The sequence below is a fragment of the Gymnoscopelus braueri genome (genome assembly GCF_963280865.1).
Source record: "Gymnoscopelus braueri genome assembly, chromosome: 14".
NCBI lineage: Eukaryota > Metazoa > Chordata > Actinopteri > Myctophiformes > Myctophidae > Gymnoscopelus > Gymnoscopelus braueri.
Genome location: NC_137619.1, coordinates 41,453,936 through 41,472,691, shown reverse-complemented (window position 1 = coordinate 41,472,691; position 18,756 = coordinate 41,453,936). Strand labels below are relative to the sequence as shown.

The 18,756-nt window shown below is 40.3% G+C and overlaps 1 protein-coding gene across 1 annotated transcript in view; it reads right to left on the bottom strand.

The window, feature by feature from the left end:
- LOC308100128 (neurexin-1a-like) overlaps positions 1-18,756 on the bottom strand; it is a gene marked incomplete at both ends in the record, with an annotated part of 542,450 nt that overhangs the window by 486,272 nt on the left and 37,422 nt on the right. Inside the window, 1 exon segment of the mRNA XM_080449034.1 lies at positions 18,204-18,251. Coding sequence (XP_080305160.1) covers positions 18,204-18,251 — 48 coding nt within the window.

Genomic DNA, 18,756 nt, shown 5'->3' with positions numbered 1-18,756 from the left:
CCTCTCTCCGTCGTAAGAGGACATGACACTTACAGAACACAGCCCAAAGTCAATATACTTAAGTCGAGGATTTGATAAATGGCATGATTATAGTACTATTCATTATCAATGTGTAAATTACAGTGATTACTTTAGAGTGACTGATATTGATGAGGTACGTGTTTGCTGTTCCTTGTCATTGTACTTTATTGTGGCACAAAAGTCACAGGAAGGAGAAAATTAATATGTACGATATTATAGTGTGAGTTTGCATAATCACACATGTACTCCTTTCCTGGTCTCCCACACTACGGTGTCTGGAGAATAACACATTGCAGGAGCTATAATGGGACAAGATATATGAACCATTAAAGATGGGAGGGAAATCGCAATGTATTTGAAGGTAGCTAAGCCACGGGCTAGTTGGCGATCATAAATCACCCGTACAAAGCAGCGCTGCAGCACTGCATCGTATTACAATTACATGTATTTCATATTTCATACCATTTCATGACACTGATCGGTGAGAGAGATGGCTAGGGTTGTCGCCTCATAGTCGATTAATCGATCAATCATGTTCTTGTTAGTTTATTAGTCTTTTATGCTTTTTTCCATGCGCATCTCTTGTGAAGTCTACATATAACTCTTTGATTCTGCTATAACGTTCAGCTGAAAAGGCTGGTCTCTGCTTGTTTGCAGCAAACACAATTTTACAGATTTGTTGGTTAAATTGACTAATTGATTATCAAATTTCTGACCTTAAGTAGACTAAGAATTTCTTCGGTAGGTGACTAGTGACATACAATAGAACATCATTGCAACATCCCGAACGTGCCACTGCCACATGAAAGAAGGCTCCACACAGCCCATAATCAAACTGCTGTACAATAGCTAAACAAACAGACATGCAAGGGATGGATTCCAGTCTAAAGTTGAAGTATAAGTGTCTCCCTTTTATCTATTTTCTGCTCAGATTCATCCATTCCTTTCTGCGGGCCAAGAAATAGAGTTTTTCATCACTGCAGTCTCTCACTGGCATCGACCAGCACTATTGATTCAGAGCAGATCTCCTTCCACTCTACCTGGGGAGCCGCATGAGCCTGGTTCGTATTGATCCAACCTTTTTATTCTACATTCTCTCGCTCCCTTTTCTTTAGGTAGGGAGAAATTTATATGCTTGTCATCTTTTATAATAAATATACGTTGGGAAAGGCAATGATAGCTATTAATTGAAAGTTTGCAGCTGCATTTTCTTATCCGGATGCCCCTCGAGGACAAGGCAGTGTGCCGTTGAATCATGCGTCCAACCTCAGAGAAATTGTCTGTTATGACAGCTCAGAGATGTGGCACTATATGCTGCTGCTTATCAGATTGAGGATGCGAAGCTGAGACAGCAATAGATGGACATAAAGAAGCAAAACATGTCTATTAGGTAAGCAGGCATTTCTGATATATGAAATGAAAAAGGGAAAAGAATGCTAGCTAGAAACAAATGCAGAAATGCACAAATACCTAGTGGCTGGACCGCAACAGCAGGACCAGCCCACTAAACATGAGTGTCTCTGACTGACTTACTGACTAACTCAGACTGACTGACTTGAGTCACTGAGTGATGAATTTACACCATTGGCCTAACAATGAACTTACCGATCGCAGAGCAATCGTCCCTCCAGGCTATGCGATGCCAGTTGGCCAAACAATGAACTAGCCAATATTAAAGCAATCGTCCCTCCAGGCTATGGGATGTATCTGTATAAACAACATTTTCTTATAATTTTTCAGGGCTCTACAGAGTATTTCACTTGCATTTGACCCTTAAAAAATATATATTTTCTTACCGGAAAACAATATTTATGAGCAGTGAGCACAGTGTGAGAGCAAACATTATAACCTACCATAATCTTCCCAATCCAAACTAAAAGATAATTTGTTCAAGGTAATTCATAATCACATGCAATCCCAAAACAATTATCACTATCGGTTTGGATCGCATATTGCCTCTGGGCAGCACATGCCAAAGAGAGAGGAAGAGTGAGTGAGTGAGTGAGTGAGTGAGTGAGCGAGCGAGCGAGCGACCGAGCAAGTGTGTACGTGTGTGTGTGTGTGTGGGAGAGAGAGAGAGGAAAAGAGAGAAAGAACTACAGATACTTCCCATATTCTTTTGCCGTCTATGGAACACACTAATTTCTGGTGAAAGAACATGAATGATAAGATAATCATTTGTAATGGTGGATATGGCTCCCGTCTTGTTTCTATATGATTTAATTAATACATTTAGGATGAACCCACGCAGCCCCAGGGCATGACACGAAAACCTGAACATGACGAAGTTACACCATTGGCCGACCGGCCGTGTTTCACCGCTTCCTGCATTCATCGTTTCAAATTAAAAGACATCCAGCTTTGCATACACATCCTGCTAGTTTTGACCCAGTCTTGTTTTGACTATTTATTTTCCCTTTCCCTCACAAAACGTCCCCTCTTGAGTCTCCTTTAATCACATCCGGTCTCATAATCCTACTTTATCAGAGCTTCTCTTTCCACAGAGTACCTACATTTCTCCTTGCCCTTTTCCTTGTGCTCATTCTTTCGGTAGTCCCTCTCTATCTGCTTTAAGTCCTCTACTTTCTCCGTCTCCTCCTGCCACCCCCCCCCCCCCCCCTCAGAAGCCAAATCTGTGGTAATGTACTAATCTGTGGTGCTTTAGTGCAGTCTTGTCAATCTGCCATGTCAGATACACAAATCTCACTCCAGGCAATTACAGGTCTTTTTTTTCCTTCCTCTGAGAGAGACTATGTCCTGGTCTCTGCTGCAACTACAACCACCTTACTCTATCTGTGAGTGCCCTACCAAGGACAGCTTGTTTGTGAGAAAGACATCAGCCTTTCTTTTTTTGGTGACAAGCACATACCTCAGCATTATGTTTGTTAAAGGTTAAATTAGTTTGAAATATGAACTGTCAATGCACATATCATACTGTATGTCCATAAAATGTGCAAAGGGCTCAACAACAAAACAGTCATTCCATATATCCCCATATGTTCTCCCAATACTGAGATGTATGTAGGAACTTGGTAGCTGTGAATTATGTCAGCACAATGAAACTGCAACACTACAGGCTTTATACGTCATTATGCCTTTGTTTCCATTGCTTAAAGTGTGCAGCCAAGTTCATTAGAATGGACTTACACAGAGGAAGTGATTTCCGTGTTGGTGTGACATTAATGTTGCATTATGCTGAGCGCTGGAAAATATGGGAGTTGACAAAATCCTTAGGGCGAAGTATTTCATAATTATGTAAGGAGGGGAATGCATTATTCTCTGACATTGAACTGAATTGAGTTCAATGGATGTGCCAAAGACAGTCAATGAGCTCAGCTGCAAAGCTCAGTGCTAGCACTTTTTTACAATGTACCACAGGAACTGATAACACCAATATCAAATATGAAATACTGTGATGGTATCCATTATTGTCACACTAAACCTGACAGTAACAAACAGGGATGAAGTTTGGCCTTCCTTTCAGTAATGAACCTGAACACTGGGAATCACATGGATAGAACTTTGCTAACAGTTTACTGAAACAGTATAATGATCAAAATAAGAAATATAAATATATTTCTCTATGTATGGTTTGTTCCCATGATATACAGTACTGTACAGTACCACACTGGCCAAAACACTGCTCAGTCTGCAGACAATGTTGCAATGTGAACAGCGCTAACACTACACAGACAAGAAGCAATGTTGGCAAATCGTTTTTGAAATGAACCAACGTTTACGTTTCCTTCTGCTCAATCAGACGAACAGAAGCCCAAATTTGAGCTTGCATACGAATTTAGATGCACCAGTTATAATGGGATTTTGGTCCTCTAACTTTCTTGTTTATTATGTTACATTATGCTGTCCGGGCTGGGTTACCACTGTGCAGAGCCGTCTGGGAGAAATGCGGGGCCCTGTGCGAAGTGGCGTGCGCGCGATTTTTTGGCGGTTTTGGGCGGATATTTCCGAGTTTTTGGTGGTTATTTGCGGTTATTTCTCGGTATAACTCTTAATAAACGTGAATCTGTGCGGGGCACCCCCAAGCGCGGGGCCCCGCACCGTTCACACTACCCTTCCTGCGGCCCTGCCACTGTGATTGTCCTTAAAAATGGAAAATCTATGAATGTTTGTTCAAACCCTTTTAATAAAATTGTCTCTTATATTTTCTGAATTGTTGAGTGAACCATTCGATTGATTCACTTTGTTGCACAACATGTACAGTATCTTGCTTTTCACTTGGGGGAACATGGCAAGTTGTATTCTTGTTACATGGTACGTACAAGAGAGAATCTGATTAAAATTGCAGAAGTGGATACGAGTCAAATTATTGAATGCCCTTAGGAAAATAAAGGGAAAGTAGACAAAAACATGTTGTGGCTACTTTACAAAAGCAGGAAGTCTTCCCTGACCCTGAGGTTGTCCATGAGCAATCTGACACTTCCCCTGAGATATCTGAGGCTGAGCAAGTACCCTTGTGTATCCTGTGTACCAGTGATTCACAACCTTGGGGTCCCCCATTTGATAACACCTTATATTATGCTTTGCATAATGATACTACTCTCATGAGTATCAAAAATATAAGGTGTTACTTGTAATCATTATATAAATCAGTGGTTCTCAAACTTTTTCATGTCAAGGACCCGCAAAATGATAATGTATTTGGCCGCGGACCCCCATCTCAAAATGTTTGCAGGAATGTTCACGATTTTTTTTAAATAGCTGATCTACAAGCTATTATTTTCATAGTGCGGCACTTGGTGCCGCACTATGAGCTTGTAGATCTGCTATTTTTGAATCGCCCAAAGTATAAAATACGGATAAAGGGGTTAAAATGATTGTGACTCGTTATTAACTAATTTTGTTGGGGACCCCCCTGGTACCACCACCCCAAGGACCCCTGGACCCCACTTTGAGAACCAATGATATAAAGCAAGAACAAAATGTGAATATACAGTGTGCCAACAGAAAATACATTTCATGTGTGACTCAGGTCCGTAGGTTGACTACACATGCATGGAATCTCTGTATGTGTGCATGACCGTGTGTCCGCGTCCCCCTCGAGAACCATCCAACCGATGCCGATGTGTGTCACAGAGGACCCGAGGGAGCGCCGTGCCCCGGTGTGAAGTCAATCGGATCAGTGGATCTCCAAAAAACATCTATAAATCCACTAATCCCCACATATGGATCGCTGATGTCATCAATAGTGAGCGAGTGAGTGAGTGAGTGAGTGAGTGAGTGACTGTGAGTGAGTGACTGAGTGACTGAGTGAGTGGAAAAAGTACTCAAATACTTTACTTAAGTAAAAGTATCAATACTGCAATGTAAAATAACTAGAAGTACGGGCCGCATAGCGGCCCGAACGTCTAGCGTGACGAGTCGTCCACTTCGCATCGCAGATCCACCTTACAGCCACCTCACAGTGTGAGAGAGAGTATTGTGCGAAAGTAGGGCAAAGTCACTTATGATTTTCAGACATGGCAACGCTGTGGTGAAAAGTAAGGCAAATACATGTATAATCAGAGGACATGGCAACGCTGAGTGTCCTGTGCTCCCCTCTTAAAAGCAAACATTTTTAACTAAAGCTGCAGAGGCACGTCCACGCATGCGCAGTTTTGCGTTGTATTACAAACAAACTAACTGCAGGCAGTGGCACTCCGCGCATGGGCAGTTATGCCAATTGTTTTATAGGAAGTCTGGAATAAAAAAATTACTCAAGTAAAAAATACAAAAGTATTGGTATAAAAATGTACTTAATTAAAGTAGAAAGTACTCATTATGGAGAATGTCCCATTTCACAAGTTTTCAAATGTATAAAAATCCTTTGAAAATAGCAGATCTACAAGCTCACAATGAGTCGCATCGCGACGCATAGTGAGCTTGTAGATCGGCTATTTTCGAAAGGCCAAAATATATATTGGGCTGAAGTGGGTAATGTATGTTTTGTAATAATAATCAAAATCTACAAAGTAACGAGTAAATAAAGTTTTAAAATAATTGTAGTTGAGTAAAAGTACAATATTTGCCTCTGAGATGTAGTGGAGTAGAAGCAAAAGTACAGAAAATTGGAAATAAGTACAGTACTTGAGTAAATGTACTTACAGTAGTTACTTTACACCACTGAGTAAATACACACTAAGTGAGTTTGAAATCATGACCAACGACGAAAAACACCCAAACCTACTGATAGAAATACAACAATGTGCGAACACAGCAGCATGAACAGTGTGAACTGTTGTGATAAAAGAAGGTTAGCCAATGGAATACGACCACCTTAAGGACTACTAACCATTATGTGTTTCCTGTACCGAGTGGACCTCTGACATATAGACCTACTGAACATATAAACGGAGCTACTACCATTAAACACTTTTGGAATCTGAGGCTTTTTGTATAAATAGTTTTGGGGAAAATGCTGTTAACTGTTAAAAAATCCTGAAAGATTGCTGCTATTTGTTTCAAAAAGCTTTATACAGTAGCTACTAAGCTACCCTTACCAACATGGGTCACTTTCTAACAGCAAATGAACATTAGTGGTTTTGTAAGCCGTTTTTTCCAAGTTCCAATGTGACATAGCTCTGTTTACAGAATGCTGGACACCCTCAAACTGTTCATACTTTCCCCATTTGTTTTCTTAAATTGTTTTATTATGTTTTTTGACGCTTGCTTTGGCAATGTAAACATGTGTTTTATCATGCCAATAAAGCTCCTTGAAATTGAATTGAGGGAGTGAGTGAGTGACTGTAAAAAATAAAAATAAAATACAACATACAGTAATATGTTCAGCTTTGAAAGTAATTCCAGTTTAAAGCAGATTTTTAAATGCCTGCATGGTCCTGCTCCTTCCCTGCTTAATTCATTTGTTGCAACTGGAGTCTGCCCAGCTCCTTATCTCGGGCTCAGTCATCTCCAGGCTTGACAACTCCCTCCTTATTGCTAGTCCCCTCCTGGCATATTCACTCAAGCCCCTCCAAATATGCCAGAATGCCGTGCGGTACATACGCCTTCTCTTCAACATCCCAAGATTTTCACATCTCCCTCCCTTTGTGCTCCCTTCACTGGTTGCTGCCGGCAGCCAGCACACAACACTGGTGATTGCCTACAAGGCCTACAAGGCAATCACCTGACATTCAGGACATTGTCCAATTCCAACCCCACCTTACCGCTCACTTAGACCAGCTAACACAGGAAAGTCTGTTCAAACATCGCGTCCTACACTCTTCTCCCTCCCGAGTCCTGGCTCCCAAGCTGTGGAATTAACCGTCCTTTGCTGTTAGAACTACCTCTTTGCTGTCAGAACTACCAATCTAGCACTCCTCCTTCCTTGCATGCCTTCCTGTCGTCTATTTTAATGCTAGTTACTATGCAGATGTACATGTCTGTTACTTGTTCAAATATTTTGGTATTTTTGATTCACTTTTGCTTGACCAGAAATGCTAAGAATGTCATTTAGACAGCATGCTGTTTGGAACAATGCTAAGTTTGATGCTTACCTGGTATCCTAGTTACTTTGAAGCACTAAATTGTTCTTTGCGTTTTACTTATGTGAGCATTTACATGGTTGTTTGTTGACTAGGGTTCATGCCATTTATTCTAATCTTGGACAGCGCTCCACATGTCCTAGACTAGTCTGCCAACAAACTGTGAAACAAACTCCCATTTCAGCCAGAACTGCAGACTCACTCCCTATTTCCCACCATAGTCTGACTCACCTCTTCGAACTCCACCATACCCCCTAGCGCTCTCCCGTTTACTTGGCAGATATACTGTATCTTGGTTACTTGTTCTCTTTTTTTGGTGACTTAAATTAATAAGTGTTTTGTTGTCCACAGATGTTAAGAATGTAATTTAGATAGCTTGTTGTTTGGACAGATGCTAGGTTCATTGTTTACCTCAAAGCTTCTTTGAGGCACTATACAGTACATTCTCTGGCTACTCTACTTTAAGTGACTATTTACGTTGTTGTTCATTGAATAGAGCTCATGCTTACTGCTTATTCCGATTACTTGCAAGTTGTGATGTACAAGAGTGTCTGCTAAATGCCTAAATTATAAATCTTTCACTTTGTAAGAGCAAGATCTAGGTTATACAAGACAAACATCACATTCATTCACACAATCTTAATTATAGACAGTGGCGTAGCCAGAACGCTAGCCGAGGCTGGGCCTAGAGAGTCGCGGGTGGGCATGCACGCGCGTGCGTGCGTGCATGTGCGTCCGGACCGTGCGCGCGAGATTTGTTATGCTTTTTTTGCGGGTTTGTGACGGATTTCGGGTACCTATATATACACTTATCAAAATGGCTGAATATGACATAAAAACAATAAAATAATAAAAATAAGTTATTATTATTTTTTTTGGGGGGGGGGGGCAGAAAAAACTAATGGGTGGGCCCAGGCCTACCTATGCCCACCCATGGCTACGCCCCTGATTATAGATCTAGATGATCTGTTTTCTAGCATGGGACAATATATTCCTTGGGTAAAAGTCTGTCATAAGTACTTAATGCAACATAAAGCATGCAAGAGCATTCAGAGCTACACCTTCAGTGTTCTAGCACTGGGCTTCTCCACATTCTGAACATACTGTACCCTGGCAGAAGAATAATCTGTCAAATCCTGTACTGATATCTCCATTCAGCTCATCAAAAACCACGTTAACATAGATATGATTAATATCTAAGGTTTGACTGTGAGATTGCAATCCTGATAGAGGCAGCAGAGCTGAAAGGATTCCTCTCTGACAGTCTCTCCCCGGTTTCATACGAAGCTACAAAAGGAACATGTGTTGTTGATTCAGTGCACAACACAGTAGTGTGAATGCAGAAAGATCTTTGACAGGCTGCATGATGACATGAAGTTCCCCTATTATTTTTGAGGCCCTGCTGCACTTCAATGAATGGAAAAAAGGTCCATGTGCTTAAGATAAAATAATGATCCACTCTTGATAGCAAATAGACATCCCATAATTTATAGAATTTGAAAGAAAAAATTACCACTGCTGTAAAAAAAAAAAAAACATAAAACGCTTATCTTTCAGAAACAAGGGGATAATAGAAGGTTAAGGACTCATCAGAGCTGGAAGAAAGATCTTTTAAAAAAGAAAAAGAGGGAAGGGGGGTGTTTTAATGCATACTTAAGCAAAACTAAAGCATGGATGAGGAGGACAAGTGTAATCCTCACAAGCAAGTGAAAAAGACCAATGTCACTGAGGCCCAACAAAGCTTCAACTAATTTCACAGGCAGCAGTTGTAGGGTATAATCACTGCAATGGCCTGGGTTCCAATGGAAGGGTGAAATGAAAGGTTCCAAATGGTAGCTATTACGGCACAGTGCATTTCAGAATACTTGAGGATGTTTTGTCATTTAATAGTGTGCACTGAGGTGGACAAGTGCAAAAAAACAAAATGCTGGCCAGAGTCAAGTGTAAACAACTGTATGCCCACACTAGTCCCCCTTTCAAGTGGTTTCGGGTTGAAGTCATGATCCTGTGCACTGCTGAAAATTTGGAGAAAAATAGCTATACATTTAGGTGAGAATAGAGTCTTTGCAGTATCATATTTATTCACAACACTGTTCCATACAGTATATATTTTCACTGATTTCATATTAATTATTGAAGAGTTGGTACTTCAAAATCGAACGTCAAGAGGGACAGGACATACTGTAGTGCCTTCAGTGTGTCTTTCCACTGACCTTACCCTGTTCCTACAGTAATTATTCATTGAGTTCTGTTGAAACTGCAGCTCAAGTGTCCGCCGTAGTTGGTCAAAGAGAACACAAACAAATGCTCATATCCACAGATATTTGAAGTAAAGAAATACCCTGGACAGAGGCTGATTTTAGCTAAGTTTCAACCATTTCAAATGTAACAGGCCCCGGGACCACCAGTGGGCCCACCCAGCACAAAGGTTTTGTTTCCTCCCCCAGCCCCCCAAACAGTGGTCTGTTCGAGTAAAGCCGATTCTGCGCCTCAGCTCATCATTATATTACGGTTTCCTAAGGAAACAATTATAAATGTTCTGAGATACTGCATCTGCCTGCAGATGCAGTATCTCAGCACCTTTATAATTGGACAGCTCCAGTAAAGGTGGTGTAGGACCAGCAGACAATAAAACAACAAACTGACAATATACTGACAATAAATCAAGCGACCAGTGAATCATGATTGGCTAAAATCACACACAATTGTGGTCATTGCATGATTAGATTATTAATGATTAATGATTTATTAATGATTCATAATTTATTAATGATTCATAATGTATTAATGATTAATGATTGATAATTAATTATTATTATATTGTAGTACTGTTTGTACTTTGTAGTGTTTGTGAGCTGCGCTGATCACGGTCAGATCAAGTGCCACTAAATACATCTCAAAAGACTGCTTCCAGTGATTCCACAGCACTGACTGTTCACCTTGCAAAACGAAGCAAAAATTCTGCAATCTTTAAGTTAACTAAATGTACTCTTTTACAAACAGCAGTTTCATTTGTTTATCTCTGTAACTACGCACAACATACAAACCAGAGAGTCTCATATAAAAAACTGGTTTAGTTGCAGGCACAGTCATTAGCATGCATCACACATGAACACAACACTCATTATTTAATTAAAAGTGTAGGTGAAGGGGGGAACCCCACCATGGCAATCGCTAAATCCACCTCTGGCCTTGTGTTATATACTGGCATAGGCACAGAGGGCTGCAGCATTTGCCTGCATTGCAAGTTTGTTTTTGAGAGTACATTTTCATTTTTTTTACTCTTGTCCTGGACTTTATACTGCTGTGTTTTGGATCAAAAACGTTTCAGAAACTTCCAGTCAAAAGTCGTATTGAAATAACTACACTGAAAAATCCTCAGTGTACATTTAACTCTTGGGAGTAATGTAATACTGTAATACTTTAAATGATATACAGCTAACAAATAATAAAATATTGTATGAACTATGTTATTATTATTTGCCTTTTTAGATCTCAAACAGCAGTATAATTTGTATGCAGGTGATCAAGCCTAATATCCACAAACTGTCAAATTATTCCTTGAAACACTCACTGCTTGCATGTTTACAGAATAATCCAGCAAATTGCATGCACTAATCCAGTTCATTCAGTTATGCAAATTTGAAATGTAAGAGCAAAACAATGGCCAAAGCTTCACAAAATGTGGAATTGATCCTTGCTAAGCGTACCAAACAAAGGGAACAATTTGGAATTGCTTTTCTGTATTCACCGGCGCATGGGGGTGTAGCTGTTAGGCGTTAAGTGTCTTGCTCAAGGACACTTCAACACGCAGACTGGGCGAGCCAAAGGGTGAACCGGCGACCTGACAATTCCCAGACGGTCTCTTTACTTGTAGAGATACTTGCTCTCACTTATGCTTTACATAAGACATGTTGAATGTTAACAAGTAGGTAATATGGGATATGTCTCATTAGAACCCGTGTTTGTTTTTAACTTGGTTGAATGACTACTTGACAATGTCAAGTTAAATAGCAGTTTTGTTCCCCCGCCACGCACACATTGTGTAACTGAAACTGTATGTAAGGGCTGGTCGGTCCCCAGGTGAAACAGTCGTTAAAAGGATCCCTGGCTAATAAGCCAAATATGCCTTAAAGGGGCATACCACAAATGTTCAACATTGAACTATGTCATTAATACACCTTAAAGCTGTTGTGTGGAAATAAGAAAAAAAGTCCCCCCCCTTCTATGTTGCCTAGAACTGGAGAATTGATTGTTGAGGTCATGTGATCAGTGACATACGAACGGTCACGCTGGGCAAGACCTGGGATGTTGGTTGTCTAGGAAGTTGACAACCGGAAATGGTTGAATTTGGCAGAGTACTGAGTACTGCCCAAGGAAATGACGTTGATGCTTTACAAATCTGTTAACATTCTCCGTGAATGAAACGAGTGTTGTGATTGGTCAAAAAATATAGTTTCCGGGGGAAACGGAAATCCTGTCCACTCAGGACTTCCTAGACACTCGCTGCTTTAGGTCGTGACCAGGCTCTTCTTTTCGCAGATGAGTGAGGCTGGGACCGAGGCTAACGAACGGTGTACTTTTGTCTCCGCCCTCTAGGCTGCTGCATTCACTAGAATAGGGAATCTCACTTCCAGCTGAAACAGTGCGACTTGAATATAAAGTTCAGACTTATGAGAGCATTTTCAGCCAATTGATCTCTATTATCTACAAGTACTCTGTACTATGTCTTGTGATATATAACCATAATGCCATTATAAACTACTACAAGACATTATAATTGTCCTCTATAACTCAAATGTAAAATTAAAAACACCTTCAATATTTTATTTATTTTAGAAATAGTTCATCTTTCACTTAATAGGGGAAATGCCCGTCTCAAGCTGATGTCATTTGTCCATGTGTGGTCTAGCCCTATGGAATTTATGGAATGCATGTGAAAATAAAAAACAACTTAATACTTCCTACGGTTAATATGAGCATCTAATGAATATTTTAAGTATGTTTTTTTGCATATGCATTCCATAGGGCTAGACCGCACAGGGACAAATGACATCATCAACTTGCGAAGGGCATTGCCCCTCTAGAGTAAAAGATTAACTGTTTCTAAAGTAAATACAATATTTAAGATGTTAAATTCGTATTTAATTATAAAATCTTCTCTTGCGTGTTTGATGTTTCTACCTGTGCGACACTGGAGCTTGAATGCCTGGATGAAACTCAATGTCTCCCCTATACATAGTAATACAGTAAAGCCCCTAGCAGGGACCCCCATGAGTCTATAAGTGTACGGAAAGATGTTTTGTATTGCTTACATTTTTTATTTATAGTTTTAGGGGACATAATATGCTATAAAAAGTTACATAGTGCTGCTTTAAAGGCAACATTATCAGCTTACATCTGTTTATTTTATCTATTTCTGTATTTGTATGCTTTTAAAAGCTTGTTTGGCTTTAAATGTCCCTGCATGCCTTATGTAAAGTACTTTGAATCACCCTTTGGTATGGAATGTGCTATACAAATAAACTGTTCTTAAATGAACACTCCAAATAATAGAGTTTAGAAAGAAAATCAATGGTACTGTGTCCTTGAAAACAACAGAATATCACAATGACTGCAATTTCAAAGGGTTTTCAGCCCCCAGTTTCAGTGGTACTGCAGATGTTTTAGTTGCGACTCTTACAGCTTTTAATGATTGGCAAACAAATTAAGTCCTATAGAAGTATCAAAATGTAAATCATAATCTTGTGGTACCGTATACGCACCTTTATAAGGCCACAGGCCAGGCATAGAACTGCCTACAGTACATTATTCTCGTCTTCAATTTAACATAAGACCTATTGACTGATTTACGTGATTAAAAAGTGTTTTATTATCAAACACCATAACACCTCCAATGCAAGTTGCACTGCACTACCCTACACGACCATGAATATCATGCTAATATCAACTCATATCCCGTCTGTTTCTGTTCACAACAGCTCTTTATTAGGCCAATAAGACTAAATCAATATATAGTGAAATGAAACGGCAGGTGCATTGCAGTGCCTGTACTTATTTATATTTTTATTGATTTACTTACGCCATCTGGTATCGCCCAAATCCCTTTTAAAGCAATGAGTAGACACAGTGAACATAACGAGCAGCAGCATTCATGTTTTCACATTCCTACATGTGTATAATAGACACATGTATATACCTGCTTGTTGTGTGCATGCATTGTTTAAGCATGGGGAGCGGGGACCCGAGAGGTTGAATTTGTGATCTTGACTTTAGCAGTGGCAGCCATCGGACAAAATTGATAAATACTTCAACAATTCAATAAAATGTGAGGCAGACAATCTGACAGCTCAGACTATAATATGGCACACAGTCAATAGGCCACCCTGAGTATCCGCTGCGTTCAACGCGGTATTTAAAGGATGTGAGAGTGTTGTATTTGACACCTGAAAGTGAGTGAAGTGTGACACTGAGATAAGTGACAAAGTCTTTAGAACCTTTCAGCAAGTTTGCAACACCTAGGACAAAAAAAAAAGAAAAGGAAAAAGATTCCCTTAAAATAGCTGTCGTGTATCAGGATATTTATGCCATTATGAAAAGTGACAATTTCCATCTTAAAAAGTGAAAACAACTAGATTAAAAAGCATACTAATTTTCACAAAAAGCACTCATGCACTGGTAAGCTCTCTCTGTCCAGTCCTTTGCACATGGCCGTTCATTGTGATGATAGCTATTAAATACTCTATTTATTTGTGGTATTACAGTATGACTTATCCTGGCATGTCTGGTTCTCTGGAGCTGAATAGAAATGTGGATTTAGGAATCAAATGGCAGTTCAATATCAGCTGAATGCAATACACACAGATGGTGGAGGAAGTACTCGGATCTGTGAAGGTACAAATAATTTAATGTAGAAATACTCCCTTACATACTCCCTTATTATATTATCAATAAAATGCATCCAAAATATAGGGGAGTCAAAGTATAAAGTAGCAGAAATTGGAAATATTCAAGTAAAGTACCTCAAGATTTTACTTAAGTACAGTACAGTAAGGAAATGTCACTTTCCATAATTATATACATACAGCAGTCCCTTCACAAAGGACCTACAGAGAACGGCCTCCAATGGACTACATATAGGACATAACACAGACATTCCACTTCCTGTAATAAGCTAAACGTACTGTATGTGAAAAGGAATGAGGACATCGAGTTAACCCATTAAGACCGGGAATGCATCTGTGTCATTTTTAGATTTCTTTGGCTAATCAAAAATAGCTCATAGCGCGGCACTCGGTGCCGTGCTATGAGCTTGTAGATCTGCTATTTTTGGAAAAACCTTGAAAATGTGTGCAAATCTTTCAATATATATATATTTATGAATTTTTAACTCAAATCTTTGCTTCTGGGGGTCCCTGGAACTAAATATTTTCTGCGGCCAAATACATATAATTTTGGGGGTCCTTCACATGAAAAAGTTTGAGAACCACTGATATAGAAACTGATATTTTCAAATTTAGAAGACAATTGTATAATCCCCAGAAGCAAAGATTTGAGTTACAAATGTTCGCTTTGAAAATATACATATATTCAAAGATTTGCAAACATTTTCACGATTGTTCAAAAACAGCAGATCTACAAGCTCGTATAGCGCGGCACTCGGTGCCATTTTTGAATAGCCAAATAAATCTAAAAATGACACCCGATTCTTTCCCGGTCTAAATGGGTTAATTATGCAGATGTCGCTGTGACTACGCGTTATTGAAGCGTGTTGGTTAGACACTGCATGACACCAGGACGCAACTGCTGTACCGAAAGCTCAAATTAGAAACAGTGTTGCCGGTATGTCACATTCGTGCCACATCAGCATTCTCTCAATCTCTCCCTGTGGTGAGCCTTCTGCCACCTCTACACAGGGAAATTCTCAGTGTTCGCTCGACTCTGAGAGGGTACAAATGTAACCAAATGGACCCGGCGTACAGGTCCATTTGGAAACGGTGCACGCACACTCCCTGGATGCCAGAGCAGAACCTCTGCCCCGAATGTTTCAGGTCGGCCTGTTATAGCGCCACCAGGAAGTCGAATTTAGCAAAACAATTGTTTCGATATTACGCAAATCGGTATACAGTATCTCTATAGTCATTAAACGAAACGGGTATTTCAGATATTTCACAAAATGCCTCAAATGATGAACGCAGCGTCCAATTTCCGTGAACTTTTGCACGCACATATTCCCACTAGGGCCGAGGAAGAAATGCCACTTCAAAATGTTCAAGTCAACCTCATGGTGAAGCTATAACAGGCCGATCTGAAAGACCACTTAACAGTAGTCAGATGGTTGGGCCGCGTGCATTTTCAGAACATGTTTTTTTTAATGATCAATAAATCAATTGTGTTCCACCTTGGATCAATGGAACTAATGTAGTAGCCTATACACTCATTTATTGGTATCACTTTTTAATATTAATCTCATATTATCGTAGTGTTTTGCCAATTATTTGGGGGCCGCTATACCTTTGCGGCCCGTTGAGAATCACAGTATTAGTGCACGTCCACACGTCGCACTACCCTACATGACAATACACTGAAGCTAGCTGACGCCATCTCTCTCTCTCTCCGTCTCTGAGTACAATATGTGTCAGTTGGTCCTATGAGGACAGACAGACAGACAGACAGAGAGACAGACAGACAGACGGACGGAGCCTTATTAGTAGGCAGCAGCTGTGAGCACATCCTGCACTTTGAACTCAGGGTCCGTGCCTGGGTAACAAACAGGATGATTCTGAGCTCTCAGCTCCAACTGGCTGGTATAGCTCTGCTGTGTCCCTGAACCTTCAGCGTTAACAGCTGGGATGGACTTCAAGCTGAAGAGCTCAGAGTTGGAAGGTATATAGCGAAGAACGCCCCTAGCGACGTAGACTCACGAATCAGTCTCTAAACCAGTGTTTCACAAACACGAGTAAATACGCATTGCTGTTCCTTCGGCCCGGCGGAGACTATGTTTTGCACTCTGTCCGTCCGTCCGTCCGTCCGTCCGTCCGTCCGTGTGTGTGTGAACAGATAATCTCCGGCACCGTTGGCTTGATCGCAACAAAACTGTGCACACACACTCCCTGGTTGCCAGAGCAGAACCTCTGCCCCAAATTTTCACATGTGGCTACAGCGCCACCAGGGGGCCAATTTTTGCAAAACACATGAGAGACCTGCCTCGAGGAGCACTTTTTCTAGTTCTGAATGTGTATCTTGAGTGAAGCATTTAAAACACTGCATTTAATTGCAAAGGACAGCATATGAAACAACGTGCACTGTGTGAAAGCATGTTCTTAAACCTTGTTAAAGGAGGAGTTCACCCAAAAAATTACTTATTTTCTATCAATTACACACCCCATGAAGCCTTGATTTCATGGATTTATTTTTGTTTTTGTGGCATTCCTAAGACAATAATTTGATGACCGTGTGTATGTCCGGTAGGAGACACAAATAATCTACTTTGTGTCTCCTACCGGATACATTAGCCGGTAGCTAGACAGGAATCAAATTATTAGCTTAGGAATGCCACAAAAACAAAAAATAATCCATGGATTCAAGGCTTCATAGGGTGTGCAATTGATAGAAAATAAGTCATTTTTTGGGTGAACTCCTCCTTTAATGCTTCATTATGTAACACACACTGAGCATATGGAAACTATGATGATCATATCAAAACGAACAGGCCATGTCAACAATTATGATCCCAACCAATTATTGAATGTACTTTTGTTTTCATCTTCAAGTGCAAAGAGCAGCGTTGCCAACTTCATGAAATATCTAATTTGATCGACAGTAGTCACGTCCAACTGCAGAACAATTCAAAATCAAACATTCAATAAATAACACTTACCTTAATAGATGGGTAAATAATTACTGCACCACCCGCTCACCCACCCACCTCCCCACAAATACGGAATTATTGATTTTTATTTTATTTTATAGATCCCCACCTACTGTATGTGTAAAAATGCATCCCTGTAGCTTGCTGTGGTAAGCTTGCTGTGTTAATATAACACACTAATGAACAAATAGCAGACAGCAGAATCCCCCTACAGTATATCCATTCGTATCCATACCATATGTTGTACCTTATGGAGCCTTACCTGTTCAGGAAGTACTTGAGAAGCATGAATAAAAGCTAAAACCAAATATACCGCAATATTTTATACCTTCTTGCAAAAAGGTGAGATTAGGCCCCCCACAACATGGCAGTGTACATAGCATACAGTAATAACAAGATAAATCAATAAATGTATTGCATTTTGGATATAAACAGAGCACTTGAATACCCAAATGGGCTAAATATTATACTGACCAAAAACACAAAGCACAAAGGGATTGCTTTAAGCCAAAACACTGAAGTAATCCTGCATGAACTACTAGAGGGGCTAGCTAACATGCAATTTACCACAATCACTTACAGCAGCAGAAAATAAAAACGGGGCATACCAAAACAAAAAGACTTGACTTCAGTTTTACTTCATAATCTTATGCTTAACTCATACTCCGTCATACATTGGTCTCGTGCACCGAAAATAGCCGATATATTAGCTCACAACGTGTCACATCGCGACGTGTTGTGAACTTGTAGATTGGCAATTTTCAACGGCCAGCACCTTCGTACGACTCGGTATAAATCGGGCTTAACTAGAAAGAATCACACAGTTTTACCTTGTATGCTCAGTAGGGACCTTAGAAGCCAGGGCTCCCCTCTCTGCCCTGAGGAGGAGAGTCAAACGGCAAAAATCAGAAGTCCACTTACCCCAAAGGGCGAAGTCAAGGTCACAGCCTGGATGGTGAGGCCCACCAACTTACACACTACGATGAAACCTTGCCCAACAACACAACCCACCCATTATCGGAACAAGAAGAAAGTATTTACAGTACCGTCGGGGTGGGGGTTGCGCTCTAAGACAGCCAACTACTGTGTCCAATATCCCCCTGTGCATCTCAATTACAATTCCCATGCATCAAGCAGACAGGAAACAACTGACGCTGCATAAAAAAAAGTGTGATTGCAAAGCAAGAGCAAGCACCTACCTGGAACCCCACATTGTCACACACACATTATTAGCAGCGAAAGCAATTTAAAATGCCAATGACTTTATATACCTCGCGGGTATATAAATGCCACGCACGCCGTAGTCATAGATGTATGAATACAGAGAATTAAATAAGTAGTACCTTTGCTTTTACCTATGGGGTTTGATGGAATGTTCCATGG